The sequence below is a fragment of the Enhydra lutris genome, unplaced genomic scaffold (genome assembly GCF_002288905.1).
Source record: "Enhydra lutris kenyoni isolate GAN:26980312 unplaced genomic scaffold, ASM228890v2 scaffoldscaffold3, whole genome shotgun sequence".
Classification (NCBI taxonomy): Eukaryota; Metazoa; Chordata; class Mammalia; order Carnivora; family Mustelidae; genus Enhydra; species Enhydra lutris.
This window is the reverse complement of record NW_019154087.1, coordinates 50,241,885-50,259,752: the sequence shown is the minus strand read 5'-3', so window position 1 is coordinate 50,259,752 and position 17,868 is coordinate 50,241,885. Positions and strand designations below refer to the sequence as shown.

The window sequence follows — 17,868 nt, the reverse complement described above, 5'->3', positions numbered from 1 at the left end:
AGAGGCATCCTCAAAGTACCTTTGCAGTTTTAACTTGTGTTGAAATATGTTGAGACTATTAATTATTTTAATAAAGAATTAGCTACTTATGATGAATAATTGCTCATACTTATTGAGTATTTACTAATCCTGATACTAAAACATCTAAATAATTCTTCACCTAATCCTCATAAGGCAATTGGCTGTGTCAGTCAGTGCAGCATGTGACACTTGACCTTGGGGCTGGGAGTTTAAGCCCCACACTGAACATAGAGCTTACTTAAAAAAAAAAAAATTAGACAAAAAAATTTTAAGAGATACATATCATTATCCTAGTTTACAGATGAGGAAACTGAGGCACAGAAAGGCTAAGTAACTTGTCCAAAGTCACAAGTTAGTATTTATTAGTGATTGAATTTGAGCCCTGGAAGCGTGATGGCACAGAAGTGCTTAACCATGTTACCTAGTTAATAACAATGATATTCCTAATAATAATAATGGTTAGGAGGTTATGGTGTAAAAGTGACAATTCTTGGACTTAATATGCTAGAGGCTAATTTTGAGCTAGTAGAGCAGAAAAAAACTTTTAATGTGAATTTATCATTTGATATTTGTGAGACAAAGTGTAAATTACCAGTTTGCAGCCCAGAAATGAGACTGGATTAGTGAGCAATTTATTTTAACTCCTATTCATCAAAGGACACAGAGGTGATATGCTGGGCTGACCTAGATCCTCAGGGAACCATAATGAATAAACATTATGGAATTCAAGGACATCAACTCATAAGGAATTAACATTTTACATTAATTTTAATGTGCTGGAATTTGAAAGGATCAGCATGAAGTGCTGATGATCTTCTCAAATTATACATAAACACACATGGAAATGAAATTTCTTATTAACATTCTTATAAAAATTCTCAAAGCCATTAACATTCTGTGTAACTCCTCACTCATTCAAAAACATTTATTGAGCACCTATGGGGCGCCTGGGTGGTGCAGTTGGTTATGTTGGACTCGGTTTTGTCTCAGGTCATGATCTCAGGGTCCTGAGATCCAGCAAACCGTCTCCCCCAGCTCAGCAAGGGGTCTGCTCAAGACTCTGCCTCCCTCATCCATCCCTGCTCCTCCACCCCATACTCTTTCTCTGAAATAAATAAATAAATCTAAAAAACCCCAAACAAACCCTCATTTATTGAGCACCCACTATGTGCTGGTCACTGTTATTAGTGCACTGAATAAAGCAATGAAGAAAACCAAATTCTTGTCCTCGTGGAGTTTAATCCTAATGGGAGGAGATGGACGAAATGAATGACTAAACAATTAGAATATTACCAAGTGCTAAAGAACATACCACTTCTTTCCAAAATTAGGCTTTATCCAGAGGTGAGTCTATGTTCACATAAATAGGGAAGATGTTTACACAAATTCCCAGAAGGGAAAAGTGGACTATAATACGGTTTTATCAGGAAACAAAACTCTCCCTTCTGGATGTTTGGCTTAGGGCCTTTGCCTAACCTCTATTACTTATACTCTTTTTTTTTTTTTTTTTTTGCAACTTGTAACAAAATGGCAGCAATAACACGGTCACTATGTATTAGCTAACACCCGGGTGTGTTAGGCATTGTGCTAGCAATTTGCATCTTTAATTCCCAAAACCACCCACCAAGGTAAGCATCTTTATTCCTATTTTCCCAGACAAATTGTGTGTCAGAGAAGCAATCACACACCCGTTAGTGGCAGACCTGAAGCTGGAATGGAGAAGACCGTCTCCAAAGCCCTTCTACACTATCACAGCAAAATGATGAAGCACATGCAAAAAGACTAAAAAGGCCTGGGGCTGCAACTTCAGCACGCGGCAACAGAGGAAGCGCGGGATAGAAACCTGCGGAGAACGCTCCGGGGTTCGAGCACGAAGAGATACCGTCTGGAGGCGGGGCCGGAAGTCGGACCTCACGCCGGAAGTGGCTCTTCAGCGCCGCCGACAGATCCTCATTTAGAAAGGCGCTTTCGGGTTGAGCTGCCGGTGGTCCACGAGGTTCTCTGACTTTGCTTCCAAGCGCATCTGCAATTCGAAATGTCGCACCCGTCCCCGAAAACTAAGCCTTCCAACCCCTGTAACCCCAGAGTCTTCTTTGACGTGGACATCGGAGGGGAGCGAGGTGAGCGGAAACTGATACTTGCGGAATGGCCCCGAGGAAGCTTCCCGGGATTCGGGGATTCCGACGGTCGTGTGCGGTTCGGGCAAGGGGCTGCTCTGTGGTGCAGAGGGGATCGCTGCACAGACGACTACTGGAACAAATCCAGGCTTCCGAGGCTGGGTCGAGCCAGCGCCCTTGTACCAATGCCATCGGTCCTACGGAAGTTTCTGGAAATTTCTGGTTTCGGGATTGTGGCGGCCTTTATGTTTGTCTCTCCTGATTGGGTTGTACCTCCTCGCCACCTTGCACGATCAGGCAGGCATAAAATAAGATTATTTTATGTTTGCAGTGGGACATTAAGAAAACTGATACGCGTTTGTTAGGTTCTAGTCACGCCGTGCTCTATGCCACGCGAGATACGTCAGCAGTTGCCAGAGTGTTCGTAAATTAAAGCGACTTTTGCGCGTTGATTTTTCTTATCACCAATTTTTAACTTAGAGGTCCCGTCAGATTAGCGTTTTCTGTGTTTTGGCATTGGGGAAAATGAGCTCTGGGTAGCGATGTGGTTGCCTAGGCTATGTCAGCACTTCGGGAGCTCCAGAGGTCTTGTGAATTAGCATATTGCTTTGTGACTGAAATACTCGTTCTAGAACAGGTTAGAATTGTTAGCTGGGCTGTGTGAACGCATGCAAACAGACACAGCAGGGTTCAGAGACCCCGTGGCTGATTATGGACACACACATGCATTTATATACACATTTATTTTGTTTTGAAATTAGTGCGAAGTTTATTTTTAACCTGCCTTAGGAGTTGTCCAAAATGGGAACTTTTTCGTCTTTTGCTTCAGCCTCTAGGTTAGGGAGGTTGCAAAGAACACAAAAGCTACAGCTATACTCAAAACTCAGCCAAACCGAGCACTCAAAGGATATTTGATTTTCTCCTATTGGTTACTTGGTGGTTGGAATTTCTGAGTACAAGGAGAAGAAATTCTCAGAATTAAAAACCATTTGCATTTCATGGTGTCCCTTATATGGTGCTAATCTCCTGGCTTTGCATTTATGATCTTTTGTTAAGATGTAGAAAAATAATTGTTTTAAATTCATCTAGTTACATGACACTTAACGTGAGACTGATTTTGAATATTAGAAAAATGACCAAACAAGAGAACTTGGTATCTCAGTCACTGTACTTTTACCAATTGTCCTTTTGTCATTTGCTTATTTGGTTGCTTGTTTTACATACTGATATGTTTTCATTTTTTCTTTTAGTTGGTCGAATTGTCTTAGAATTGTTTGCAGATATTGTACCCAAAACTGCAGAAAATTTTCGTGCGTTGTGTACAGGAGAAAAAGGCATTGGACCCACCACTGGGAAATCTCTCCATTTCAAAGGATGCCCTTTCCATCGAAGTATGTGTAAATTTTTTAATCTGATTCTTATAAATCTGTAGCAATTAGGGAAGAAAATACTAAGTAAAGAGAAGTAAAGAGTGAAACTTAAAAATGACTGTTAGTTTCAGGAGAATGCTCTGACATCTGAGACAACAGCTCAATTTCATAAAGGTTGGACTGTGAACAGTGCAATTATGAGAGGGTACTAAGGCTTACTTAAAGAGAAATGGACTACCTAGCTTTACCAGTGCTCTAGCTCTTCATTCCATTGGGTTTAGATTGAGGAAAAAAGGGTTTGCCATGATAAAAAAGCAGACTTTAGATAGTTTGACTGCCTGCTGGCAAAAAAGTTATAACTACCACTTTTGCAGGATTGCTTGGGAATGTTTGTAGCTGATAAAAGATTCAGTGTCTTGGTGTGATACTTAATTAAAAGATGACGTTTCATAATGCTTATCACACCTTGTAATCATACCTTTGTTTAGTGATTATTTGATGCTTCCCTTAATAGACTGTAGGTTCTGAATTCAGGAACTGTATCTTTTCATCATCTTGTCTTCAGCATGTAGTATAGTTACTGAGTTGGTACTCAATAAATATTTGTTTAATGAATGAATAAGTTAAAGTATAATCATGAGTAGATCATTTATTAAACTTAAGAAAAAACTAATATTGATTTTAAAATGTTTAAACTGTTGATTTATATTCATGTTTAATGAAGTACTAAAATATACTAGTATAGTATTTAGAAGAGTTGACACAGCAGGCCTGAGACTGCTGTCCTTGCAAAGGTTTGCTTGCAGCATGGCCATTAGCTGGAGTTAGGAACTTGGCACTGGAACCATTCCCTGAATCATAAAGATGGTTTACTGTGTCTGGATTATTTGTACAAACACTTTGATTTATGTTGAACACCTGCTTTCCTTTTGGGAGTCTGGAATTTTGGTACATTCTAGGTGGAGAGTAACTGGATGATCCACCCTGAAAAACCTTGGGTTTACCTGGGCAACAACATTGTGCATATGTTGTAGCATTTTTTGTGCTGGGGAAAGAATGTACTCTCTGACCTTTCACGGGAGGGAGAGAGTATAAGGAAGCACATGGATTTCTCCAGACTCTTGTATCTTTTCCTTTTATCAACTAGCTGTGTATCCTTACTTTATTGCTGTAATACAACCAAATGCTGAGTCTCATGAATCCTAGGAAATTTCTGAACATTAGGGTTGGGCATATTGACACCAAGTGATAATACTTGCTGAAGTACTCCCATTTTGGTATAACAATCTACTGGGAAAAATTGGTCTTATTTAATAGACATCAATGAGTCATACATGTCTAGCCATATGCACAATGGAAAACAGTTGCTGTACTTGAGGAATCAATGTTGCCTGGAAGAGACAGATCATTATGATATATGTTACAAAGTGGAGGCAGAGTCAGGATACTGTGGGAGAAAAATTACGAGATCCAACTTCAGAGTCTCAGTGACAGTTATATAGCGGAGGTACCATTTGAACTAATTCTTGGAGTATTAGTGAGTGATTAGTCAGTAAAAGTAATTTGGATCCAGGCTATGAAAAGCCTTTTAAGAGTTTGGAGTTGTGGGGGTGGGTGGGGAAAGAGAGGAGAGTTATAGGACTAGAGTCATGTTTTAGGAAGTTTTTTTCTTACCACATGTTCATTAGTTAACATTGTTATAGTCATCTATATTTTAGTTGCTAATAGTTATTTTCCTTTTTTGTAGTTATTAAGAAATTTATGATTCAGGGTGGAGATTTCTCAAATCAAAATGGGACAGGTGGAGAAAGTATTTATGGTGAAAAATTTGAAGATGAAAATTTCTATTATAAGGTAAAGTAGACAAAAGTGAATGTTTATTGCTCATAACAAAGGTTGTTATATGTCTGGGATACTGGTTGGATTAAGATACCAATAAATGTCTCAGGTGTGCATAGATTCTTCTTTTCTTGTAAAAGGTATTGTATTTGTGAATTTGCTCTTTAACATACAAAAATTTCATCCACTAATTTTATTTGGCAAAAATACGGCGGTCATGTCAGTGTGATCCAGGTTTACATACTGCATTAAAGCCAATGAGTTTTTATGAGTGGCCACCATATGGCAAAATTGTTTCCAGGAAAAATGTTCTCATAATCAGAAGGATGGTAACTTGTGCATTTTTATGCTTGAATTTGAAGAGCAACAAAACCATCGCTAATATCCTGGATGTCAGGGGATTTGCAAAATAGCGGATATGGTTAATGTCTAAGCTCCTAAAGGACATGAATGGAGCCTGTGCCTTCTTATCTTTATTGTCTCAAGATGTAATTGGGCATATTGCATCATTCAAGTTATAAAAATGGACAGGTAAGTTCAAAAGTGAAGTAATATCTTTGGAAATGAGGAATATGTGCAAGGTAATTGGGATAATTTGAAATGAAAATGTTTCAGTCTTTTCAACAGCATTTATTGACTGCAGCTATTATGTATTTAGTACTGTCACTGGCACTAAGGAGCTTACAGAAATGAGCAGCTTGATAACAAGGAATTTATATTACAGGGAAGGCAAGATTAAAACACATGGGATAACTGGAGAATGATAATGTGTAAATAAATGCTAAATTGAGACTCTCTGTATATACCATAAGAGAAAGATATGATTTATATATTCCAGATTATCAGGGAACATACTGAAGAGGAATGAGTACTGAAATTGGGCCTTGCAGGGTGGCCAAGACTTGGTTAGACAGGAACTAAAACATAGATTCCAGTTTGAATGAGGGTCATAGGTAATAAAGACAAAGGCAATAGGAGGCTGAGGAAATGAAGTTAATATTCTCTTTGATACTGTGGGGAAAGCACCCAACTTTTGGAAAGGAAAAACGGAAGCTGCCTCTGAAGGGGGAAAACTAAGATTATGTGATTAGCTTTGATCAAAAGAAAGGGGGTTCTATTGAAAAGACACATAGTTTTTGCCTTCTGCAAACTTGGTAGCTCTGAAAACTGAATTTTTTAGGTTGCAAGGGTATAAGGCATTTTCAGTGGGAAGATTAACATGAGAGTACAATGCATGACCCAACAAAGAATAATTTAGAAAGCCTAAGGATAAAAGTGGAAAGACGAAGAGATGTAGTTTCACAGCACCTATGAACAGATTGATGCCAAGTAGAAATTTGATATCAAGATGTATGTAGCAGTTTCTTTAGGTCATTCTATGAAGAATGGTTCTCTGAAGATTCACCTGGGATGAAAGCCATAATGTTTGGATTCCTTTGAGATTAGGAAAGTACCTAATGAATGTCCTGCCTAAATTGGCTGTCCCCCATTAGTGCTCCCAGTTTATTATGTGTAAAGGAAGAATCATAACGTAGGCCCATAAAAATGGGAAGACTATTGAGTTCCTTTCAGAAAAGAGAACATTCATCATAAAGGGCAAAGTATAATCATTACAATTCCTTAATGCAGCATTTTAAAGTTGAGATATAAGTATGTTCTCAAAATGGCCAATTTAGAAATCTAAATTGTTTCTGTTCCTTTATTTGGTTTCATGGTTTTTTTAAGTCTAAAAAATGATTAAGTACCCCGTGTTTGTGAATTAAAGGTTGCAGTTTATATTAAAAAAAAGACACTACGGGGCGCCTGGGTGGCTCAGTGGGTTAAAGCCTCTGCCTTCGGCTCAGGTCATGATCCCAGGGTCCTGGGATCGAGCCCCGCATCGGGCTCTCGGGCTCTCTGCTCAGCGGGGAGCCTGCTTCCTCCTCTCTCTCTGCCTGTCTCTCTACCTACTTGTGATCTCTATCTGTCAAATGAATTAAAAAAAAAAAAAAAGACACTACATTGTTTGCTCTAAATGGTATTATAGCTTGTCATAGTTTTATGTGAATGGTCAGTAACAGAACAGTTTAGACCAGGACCTCTAACCTTGGTTTTCTTGCACTGATTTGTATTTCTACAGCATGATCAGGAAGGTTTATTGAGCATGGCAAATGCAGGCTGCAATACAAATGGTTCTCAGTTCTTTATCACAACAGTCCCAACTCCTCACTTGGATGGGAAACATGTGGTATTTGGCCAAGTAATTAAAGGAATGGGTGTGGCAAGGATACTGGAAAATGTAGAAGTGAAAGGTGAAAAACCTGCCAAAGTAAGTAAAAAGTTTCAGTGAAATACACTTATTACCTTAATTACTGTCTTAAAGAGATGTAAGTAGAGGGATCAGATGATGATTAGCTGGGAAGATGTTAGGATGACTTTTGGCACAGAAGCCTGGACCTGCAACTTTATCTTGGAACTTTTCTACAGTGAGAAAGATAAGATTAGGGTAGTTTAAAAGGACATTTTTATTATTCCCACGTCAATTTTGGTGATTTTTTTTTGTAGGTTTCTTAACTCTTCTATACCTGCAAAACTTTGAATCAGTATGTACAAATACGTAGTAGGTAGAGGACAGGAAACCAAGAGTCCTTTTCAGACTCTGCTGTTTAATTGATGGTTTGGCCTTGATCTTGTTATTTAAATTTTCTGGGCATGTTTCCTCATCTTGTTTAAATTACTTAGGGTTTAGACGAGATTATGTAACTCTAAAGAACCTTGTGTTCTAAATGTGAAATCACAGTGGCCACGATACTACCTAACCTAATTAGCAGGGCTGTGAGTGGGAATTGGAAATTGAAATACCTGCAGGAGGTAGGCTGTCACCAATGTGTGAAAGGAATAGTGGAATTGAAAGGACATGCCTCACCTAAAGAAAATTACATAGAGAATGATAATATTTTCAACTTTGAAAACTGAACTGCTGAATAGCTATAAAACCCTTTCCTAAAATAGTGTCAGTATTACTTGGAATGTACATAAAGGGCAATATAAAGGGCATTTTTGTAATTTGAGCAGATAGATGAGACTTCTGTCAGTCTCATTTGAGAAGTGATTTGGACAGTGTTGTGCATGACTTACAGCTGTATAGATTTTTAAGCCCAGATTGCTTGTTTTTAATATCATTAATATGGTAGTACACCTCTACAATTTAGGATTATTTTTACAGTTGTGCATTATTGCAGAATGCGGAGAATTGAAGGAAGGGGATGATTGTGGGATATACCCAAAAGATGGCTCTGGTGACAGTCATCCAGACTTCCCTGAGGATGCAGATATAGATTTAAAAGATGTGAGTACTTTCAGATTAGTCTTATTTTAATTATTAATATTAGTACTAAAATTTTGAACTACTCATATCAATCTAAATGATAGAATCTAGCATTAAACCATATTAGTTACTAAAATGCAACATACTTGTATTTTTTTATACAGGTAAATAAAATTTTACTAATAGCTGAAGATGTAAAAAATATTGGAAATACTTTTTTCAAATCTCAGAACTGGGAAATGGCCATTAAAAAATATACAAAAGTTTTAAGGTAATAAAATATTTTAAATAAATTAATTCTAAGAACTTGTAAATTTAATTATAAACTGAAATTCAGAGTTGTTTATTGTCTTTTTGGCAAAATTGCTTTGCAAAATAATAACCAGGTGTGTTGAAATAGTTTCATTTCTTTTGTTTCCTCCAGCTTCTTATTTTGAAAAATTTGAAGATACAGGAAAGTTGAAAGAATCGTATATGAATACATCCATATCTTTACCTCTTTTCACTAATTTTTAACTCTTGCTATATTTGTTTTTGTAGAATCATTTTGAAAAGTTACTTTATCCCCAAGTAGTTGAGCAGGTAATTCCTAAGAAACAGTGCTTCTACATAGCCTTGATATAATTGAAACACCCTGAAAATAACATTGATACAATAATATATCATCTAATATGTAATCCATATTCAGATTTCCCCAATTATTTCAATTTTTTTTTTTTTTTTGTCCAGCGTCCATTATATCATTTGGTTTTATGTCTCTAGTCTGTTATCTTTAGTAGTCTCTACATCAGGTTTTTTTATTCATAGGTATCTGTGGAGTCTTAAGTCAGTTGTCTTATTGAATACCATCTGTGTTTGTTTATTTGATTACTTCCTCAAGATTAGTTTGTTAAATATTTTGGCAAGAGGACTTAAATCTGTGGTGAATATTTCCTGTGATACCACATCCTGAAGGCACACGTCAGTTTGGCATATTTTGAGTTTTGGCACTTGGTTAAAGAGGTGTCAGCCAGACACTTGTGTCATAAAGTTACCTTTTCCCTTTTGTAAATAATAAGTACTTTGTGAGATGATCCTGTGAGACTGTGTGAATATCCAGTTCCTAACCTTTCATTCAGTGGATTTTAGCATCATTGAAGATCCTTTCCTAAATCAATTATTATACTGGTCGCAGAACTGATTTTCTAATTTATCATTCATTCTACAGTTCTTATCTTGCATTCTAATGTTTAAAAGCGCCTCCTCCCTCCCCTTATTCCTTTTTATTTTTATTTATTTATTTATTTATTTGACAGAGATCACAAGTAGGCAGAGAGGCAGGCAGAGAGTGGGGGGGGAAGCAGGCTCCCTGATGAGCAGAGAACCCGATGCCGGGCTCGATCCCAGGACCCTGAGATCATGACCTGAGCAGAAGGCAGAGGCTTCAACCCACTGAGCCTCCCAAGCGCCCTCCTTATTCCTTTTTAGTATTATTATATACCTGCGGATTTTTTTTAGTTCACCCTGTTATATCATTCTCTTTGATGTTCAAAGGGTTCCAAATTTGTCCAGTGGAAGCCTCCTTTCCTATATCCTTTGGACATGTTCCTTTTAGTCTGTGAGCACTTGCTTGCTTTCTGGCACAAGGTGTTTCAGTTTCATCTTTTACTTAACTTTGTTTCCAGATCTGGTATTAGCAGTTTCTCCAAGGAGCCCCTGTTTTGTTTATAGGGGGATGGATTTTAGAAACCAGATTCTGAGGGCCAGGTGTGCCCATCGTTTCTGGGCCCTTTTCTGTGGGTAGAGCCGGTTGCCTCATTCAATTCCCTCTCCTAAGGTGAGAGCCTTGGCCCAAACATACTTAGGTTGGAAAGTACATTATGGAGACCTGAGCTTTAAAAATTGGAAAGTGTTAGTAGTGCATAATTATCTTTAGATTTGGAGAATGCTGTTAAATTGGTTTCTTTGAACACTTTGTGAAAAAACTGAAATATTTATCTTAAGAAAAATAAGATTGTGATTATTAAGAATATTAATATTAGCATTTGATGAGTTTTTTATATCAGAAATGACAACACTTTTTGACATAGTTGAAGGAGCAGAGTATGTTGTATGTGGCATTATATACTACTTTTATTAATGTATTCTCCAGGTATGTGGAAGGTTCAAAGGCTGTTATTGAGCAGGGAGATAGATCGAAGCTACAACCTATAGCTTTAAGCTGCGTGCTGAATATTGGTGCTTGTAAACTGAAGATGTCAAATTGGCAGGGAGCAATCGACAGTTGTTTGGAGGTAAGTCTCTTTTGACGTCAGACTTTCTGAAGGAGTGGAATTACGATACATCAACTTGAACAAAAGCAATTTTATGTATATTAATATATTTTATTACAGAGGACCAAATGAGACTTGATGTAGCATAATTTAAAAATACTATTATCTCTAATTATTTTGGACCTTCAGTTCTTCCTGTTAATTCATTTATTTAGCTGATAACATTATGTAACTTAATAATCTATGAAGATACTTTTCCTCAGAGCACATGTATCAGCTCCTTTGTTCATTGAACATACTGAGCACCTGTTGCGTGTAAGACATTGGAATATGGTTGCAGAGCCAGTCAGACTTGGTGTTTTTGTTTGACTTCTGTCACTAACTTTGTGATCTTGGTTAAGTCCTAATTTTAGAGTCTTAACATCTTTATTTTAAATGAAAATAACCCTTGCCTCACAGGATTGTTACAAAGATTATATAACATATGTAAACCATTTAGCACAGGTGTTGGGTACATGTTAAGCACCTAATAGAGATTAGGTGCTTTAATTAAAAGACTCATACTTGTAAGGAACTTTTTATTTGGCTGATGAGGGAGTATGTTTTAATTTAGGGTCATCAGGACTTGTATAGGAGAATGGATACTGCTGGAACTCACCGAGGTCATCTGTCTTTATGGGGACATCTAGGAATACTAACTGATGAAACTACATAGGTGGCAGCATTACCTCCTTAAATAGAACAATTATGACACTCTCTCTATTGCACAGCTGAAAAATTTTCCAAACTAAACTATGTATTTAGAAAGATCATCTCCAGTAATTTTTATGTATATTGCTCATTAAGCTATGCCCAGAGCAAGTAGAAATAAGATCTGGGGCATTTAGCTGGTTCAGTTGGTAGACCATGCGACTCTTCTATCTTGAGGTTGTAAGTTCTAGCCCCTTGTTGGGTGTCAAGATTACTTAAAATTAAAAAAAAAAGATCCTAATTTGGTTGGATAGGTAGAATAAGGGATAAAAATACATTTAGAAGAGAGCATATAACAGAGGAAAAAACTTATCCAAGGAAAAGATGGATCTTCACTCTGGATTTCTTTCATTTTTTTTAAGTAGGCTCCACACCCAGCATGGGGCTCGAACTGATGACCCTGAGATCAAGAATAGCATGGTCTCCTGACCGAATCAGCCATGTGGCCCAACTCTGGATTTCTTTTTGACCTTTGTGAACCAGATAATACACCTTTTTCAGTAAAATCTTAGTATTGTCCTTTAGAAGATGTGAAGTAAAATATTTCTAAAATGTTTATTTCAAAGGAGAGACCTCTTCAACTTTGCTCACACTCCTAAAAAAAACCCTGTAGGTTTCAAGTAAAAGAGTGTAACAAATTTTTTATTCTTAATAGTATTCTCTTAGGGGCGCCTGGGTGGCTCAGTGGGTAAAAGCCTCTGCCTTCAGCATAGGTCATGATCCCAGGGTCCTGGGATCGAGGCCCGCATCGGGCTCTCTGCTCAGCGGGGAGCCTGCTTCTCTTCCTCTCTCTCTGCCTGCCTCTGCCAACTTGTGATATCTGTCAAATAAATAAATAAATCTTTAAAAAAAATAGTATTCTCATAGCATTTAGGGCCTAATCAGGAGATAGAAACTATAGAATTATTTGAAAAGAGAAACTTTAATATAAAATAAGAGGGGATTAGAATAATGAAGGGAATGGCTAATGAAGAAAATTCTAAAGAATATGGGAAAGCAGATACATCTATATATGGAGCAGTCACTTCCCCTAGGCTAGGTGGAACCCACAAGAAGAGGCTCCTCTCGACAGCCCCTAGGCTGAGAACCAGAAATCACTGAGGAGGCAGTGGCTGTGATTTACTAGGTGGCAGAGAAGTTCATTGGCTCCCATGCTTATGGGACTCCGTTGTAGTGCTTGGGTAAGTTGCTTGTTGTGAGCTGCTGTGTGCTGTTGACCAAGCTCAAGGGCTGGAGCCTTTGAGAAGTGCACTGCAACGTGGAAGAGAAATAGCTTTTCTTGTCTGTGTCCCTTTAGCGCCCTCTACCGACAAAATGTAACGTGCCTGCTGGCAGAGAGAAATTTACAGGGTCCATCTAGCTCCATTATCACAGAACAGTGAAGGGTTGATTTGGAGTTGACCGGCAATAAATTGAAATTTAGTACATATATTTAATGATATTTAGGTAAAGATACTAATTTTACAATTTTTTGTAGGCTCTTGAAATAGACCCATCCAATACCAAAGCATTGTACCGTAGAGCTCAAGGATGGCAAGGATTAAAAGACTACGATCAAGCACTGGTAAAATTTTGTTCTACATTTTAATATTTTTAGACGACCACCTTCATAAATCATATATCTAATATTTCTTTAAATGTTTTTTTCAATTAAAGGCTGATCTTAAGAAAGCTCAGGAGATAGCACCAGAAGATAAAGGTAAGTTGGCAGTGTTTATGGTAAAAGTTCATTTTTGTCTTAAGAATTTATCTTTATGAACCACTGTATTCTATGCCACTTAGAGATATTTGTTCAACAGATACTACATAATGACTCTTACTGGCACTGATCATACTGCAGTGAACAAATCTGGTTCCCTGCCCTCAAAAGAGCTTACATTCTAGTTTTTCTTCAGAATACTGATTTTCACATACCCGAATACTTTTCTGCCAGTTCCTATTACTGTAATGCCACCTGAAAGTACAGCGCTAAAAGCTACAGTATTTATCATGAATTTAATGTCTGGGACCATTCCGTAAGCTGAATGAAGCCATAGTACAAGTTTTCTAGTTATTGGATGTATATTTTAGGAAAGCGTTGCAAAGTTAGGACACAGATTAGTTTGTTTTTCAAATACACCTGCTACAAATAGTGATACGAGCTCTAGATATTAAAATATATCTGCAGTCTCTCACTGCTGAAGTGAAAGAAGCGAGGCACTTAATTGCCTTCTCTCATGGGGAGAGAGAAGGCAAATCTACGTATAACTTAGACTTCTCTCAAATTGACAATCTTCTAAAATTGTTTCATGGTTTTTGTTTATGTGATTGTTTTGTCAGTAAAATATTCTGTTAATTGAGCACAGTTACTGTACAGAGAAGAGTTGCATCAGTGGGGAGAATTATGATATTTAAGACATTAGTTGTTGAGCATCCTAATGTTTTGGATGTTTTGAGAAATAACATCTATTATGTATTTATTTTACAGCTATCCAGGCAGAGTTGCTGAAAGTCAAACAAAAGATAAAGGCACAGAAAGATAAAGAGAAGGCAGCATATGCAAAAATGTTTGCCTAGTAAGAAATTGTATTACTTAAATATGCATTGATTATTGTATAAAGGCAGTAAGAAAATTTAAAGGTTTTTGTCTGTTATATATGGTCCCTGATGTGTTTCCTTTGATACTTCAGTTTTCTATTGTTTACAGTTTAGGAATACTGAAAAAAAGCTCACTCTTAATAAAACTGTGTTACAAAATACAATGAGGTTTGATTTTTTTTTTAAAAATGGCTGTCTGCATTAATCACAAAGAGTAATGGTGTCCAGCTCTAAACTCCTAAAAACACATCTTGCTGAGTAAACAGATTAAAGCTTGTTTATATACTGTTTCCCTCAATTCTTTTGGTGTATTTCTATGTAGTTGGTTTTGCTGGTGTTTTGTACCTATGTACAGTAGATACTTAGGGGTCGGTAAACTTTCTCCAGAAGGCCAGATATTTTAGGCTTTGCGAACCATTACCATCTGTCACAACTACTCATTTCTGCAGTTGTAGCCACAGACCATGTAAACCATTGGGCATCACTGTGTTCCAGTAAAGCTATTCATGAGAAAAGTAGTGGGCTGGATGCTAACCAATGGTCTAGACTCTATATTTATATTTGATAAGTCAAATCTACATTAAAGGGTAGTAGTGTATTTGCTATTGGTACTGAATCTTTAAGAGTAATTGTAGAGGTAAAGCTATCTCATTTGTAAAGTTTTATGTAGGAGGAATATTCATAATTTTTTATGGGACAATTTTAGGTATAAGTATAAAATTTTTATTTCATTGGTAATTTTATGAACATTCTGATCAGTAATACACAGTAAAATATTTTGACAGCTGTTGACTTCTAAACTTTAAAGTTAGCTTGTCATACATTTTAAAGAAACTATCAAACGTGCCTGCAAATGCAATCAGTTGCAGTTTACATTCCATTGTAAGCAGGTCCTCCACCACCTTCGGGTACCACCCAGTTAATATTTTGACTTGGGTCTTTAATATCACATGTTTTACAGTGCACGCAGTTCTGAGCATTTATCTGTAACCGAAATCCATCACCTTGTTCCAAAGGTACAAATTCATAAACTCCTGCAAGGAAAAATAAGTAATATTGTGAAGTACCTAACTATTTTAACTTTTAAAATTCAAAAGTAGAAACTGAAGTCCTGGAAACAGTAGCTACAGAAACCTTGAAGGTTTGTTTTCTGAATGTCTACCCACAAAGAATATTATGAAGATCTTGGTGTGTGCTATTGCTATTAGTGTAAATTAAATATGGATAAAAGCAGAAGGTACATCAGTATTTGGCTGAGTTAGTCCTATTAAACAAGGGAACAACATTTAGCAATTTTTGAGTTCCAATTTTATGTGTGTGTTACAACTGAAAAGACAAATTAGATCCAATCCTTACCCCTCAAAGACTTTACAAACCAGTGTAAGTTCAGATGATTTTAAGATGTCAAAAGTCAAGGTCCCTGCCCTCAGAGTTTACATTCTAAATCTAGTCCCTGCAGAATATACGGATTTTCATATATCTGCATACTATTCTACCATATCATTTGAGATCTAGTTCCTGTTATAATTCTAGTTGAAAGTTTACCTTAAAGGATACAGTATTCATGATGAATTTAATGTCTGGGACCATTTTTTGAGCTGAATGTGGCTATACCCTAATATTTTAGTATTTGTGTAAGAGCAGATAGGAGAAATGATTTAAGTCATGTAAACATGGAAAGAGGTATTTGGTGTTCCATAATCCTTAGTCTGAAGTAGGATAGGGAAAGGCTTTTTTTTTTTTTTTAAACTTACGACCGAGAGATCAAGACCTGAACTGAGATCAAGAATCAGCCACTTACCTGACTGAGCTACCCAGGCACCCCAAGAAATGCTTTGAGAAAGGTCAACTGAATTAGGCTTACCAAAAATTCCCTATTATTTTAGCATTGCTAGAGTAAAAACCATAAAAATGAGTTTTCTAATGGAAGCTGGATGTAGGGGGTCATTTATAATTTTCATACAATGGAAGGAGAAATTTCTTAAAATAATGGAAGCATATTTCCAACATGGTTTAAACAAATACATGTTTTTTAGGAATGGATGGAAATCACAATACTGACCTGCAGGGCAGAATCGCTGCTCTGGCCCATCATATATTGACAGATTTCTATTTATAGGAACACTGTCGTCCTTTAAGGTTAAATGTGCTGGCTGGTCATGTTCATGATTAGTACCACTCAGAGCCACAGATGACAAAAGGTCAAAACTGATCTGTCCATCGGGTTTTGGATACTCGATAGGTGTGCAGTCCTTGGCTGGCTTGAGCTGATCAGAGTCTGAACCTTGAACAGTTTTGAGTAAGATTTTGAATAAAAATATGATCCTAATGTAAAAGTACTTTCTTAAACATTTTTATGAAAACATGAAAATATTATACCAAAGAAGTAGGACTTTAGTCTCTTATAGTAATGATACATGATTAAAGATACTGAATTTATTATTTCTCTAATAAAACAAGTTTGAAACATTAAATTCACTTTATTAATTAGTGGATCCTATTCATGAGATTTAAAAAAAAAATAAAACAATTTTTTTAAGTAAACTCTACCCTCAACATGAGGCTAGAACTCACGACCCCGAGATAAAGAGCTGCATGCTGTACCGAATGAGTCAGCCAGGCACCCCCATTCATGAGTAGCATGAGTAGTTAATAATTATAATATTCATACTCAAATATGTTGGAATTACCTTTATGTTTTAGAGTCCATGGCTCCATTCCTCTAAATATCCAGTAAAAGACTCCAGTGTAAATCATCCCACCATATACTCCCAGTACTCCATGGCAGGATGGTCTTATATTTCTAACCGTATATAGCTCTTTCCACATCCATGATTTCTTTATATTGTCTTCATACTCAGTTACATGAAGTCCTTTTATTAAAAACATGAAATGTATCAAATTACCTTAAGGAGTATAAAATACTTTATTATCAAGGTATTTTACTACTGAAATATCTGATGAGTGAATCTTAAATAAATTTAAACAAGTGGTTGTATAAGACCCCACGCTTGAAGAATCTTCCATGTACAAATGTTGGCATCTTCCAAAAAGACAGCCATTTGATATATGTTAATGGTAAGGTATTTGATTTCTTAAATTCAGTATTAAAATTCAGTGAACCTGAAAAGGTTACTTAGAGTTCATTCTACCCATAAAAGTGAGAAGTTTTTATAATTGATTAAATGAAACACTTCTGCCTGTTACAGGTTGAACTATGTCCTGCAAAGAGATTATCTTCAAGTCCTAACCCCCAGTTATCTCAAGATGGGTCAGAAGATGGTCACTGTCGTGGTAATTTAGATGAGGTCATACTAGATTACGGTGGGTCCTTCCTTAATCCACCAACTGGTGTCTTTATGAGATACACAGAGGAGAGAGGAGAAGACGGAAGCAAGAGATCAGAGTTACTCTGCCACAGGCCAAGGAATGTCTGGGGCTATCAGAAAGCTGGGAGGGCAAGAAGACTAAAGACAGAAGAGAGTAACGTCCTATAAACACCTTAATTTTGAACTGTTAGTCTACAGAACTCAAGATAAATTTCTGTTGTTGTTGTTTTTTTTTTTTTTTTTTTTTTAGGATAAATTTCTGTTGTTTTATGCTGCCCAGTTTGTGGTACTTTGTCGTGGCAGCCC

At 36.8% G+C, this 17,868-nt stretch overlaps 2 protein-coding genes across 2 annotated transcripts in view; one reads left to right on the top strand and one right to left on the bottom strand.

Annotated features, from left to right (window-relative positions):
- The first annotated feature begins 1,965 nt into the window (after positions 1 to 1,965).
- LOC111153720 (peptidylprolyl isomerase D) lies at positions 1,966 to 14,767 on the top strand. Its single transcript, XM_022512902.1, has 10 exons — positions 1,966 to 2,141; positions 3,389 to 3,529; positions 5,256 to 5,362; positions 7,467 to 7,655; positions 8,553 to 8,675; positions 8,819 to 8,925; positions 10,786 to 10,927; positions 13,134 to 13,220; positions 13,313 to 13,355; positions 14,124 to 14,767. The coding sequence occupies exons 1-10, from the start codon at positions 2,057 to 2,059 to the stop codon at positions 14,210 to 14,212; spliced, it is 1,113 nt and encodes a 370-aa protein (XP_022368610.1). The 5' UTR covers positions 1,966 to 2,056; the 3' UTR covers positions 14,213 to 14,767.
- Positions 14,768 to 14,940: 173 nt separating this feature from the next.
- The window catches only part of LOC111152885 (electron transfer flavoprotein dehydrogenase), a 32,755-nt gene continuing 29,827 nt past the window's right edge, over positions 14,941 to 17,868 (bottom strand). The window contains exons 8-10 of the mRNA XM_022511605.1: positions 16,924 to 17,106; positions 16,296 to 16,517; positions 14,941 to 15,267 (exon numbers count right to left, since the gene is read on the bottom strand). Of these exons, the coding sequence (XP_022367313.1) occupies positions 15,104 to 15,267; positions 16,296 to 16,517; positions 16,924 to 17,106 (569 nt within the window). The 3' untranslated portion in view covers positions 14,941 to 15,103. The remainder of the gene's footprint in view (positions 15,268 to 16,295; positions 16,518 to 16,923; positions 17,107 to 17,868) is intronic.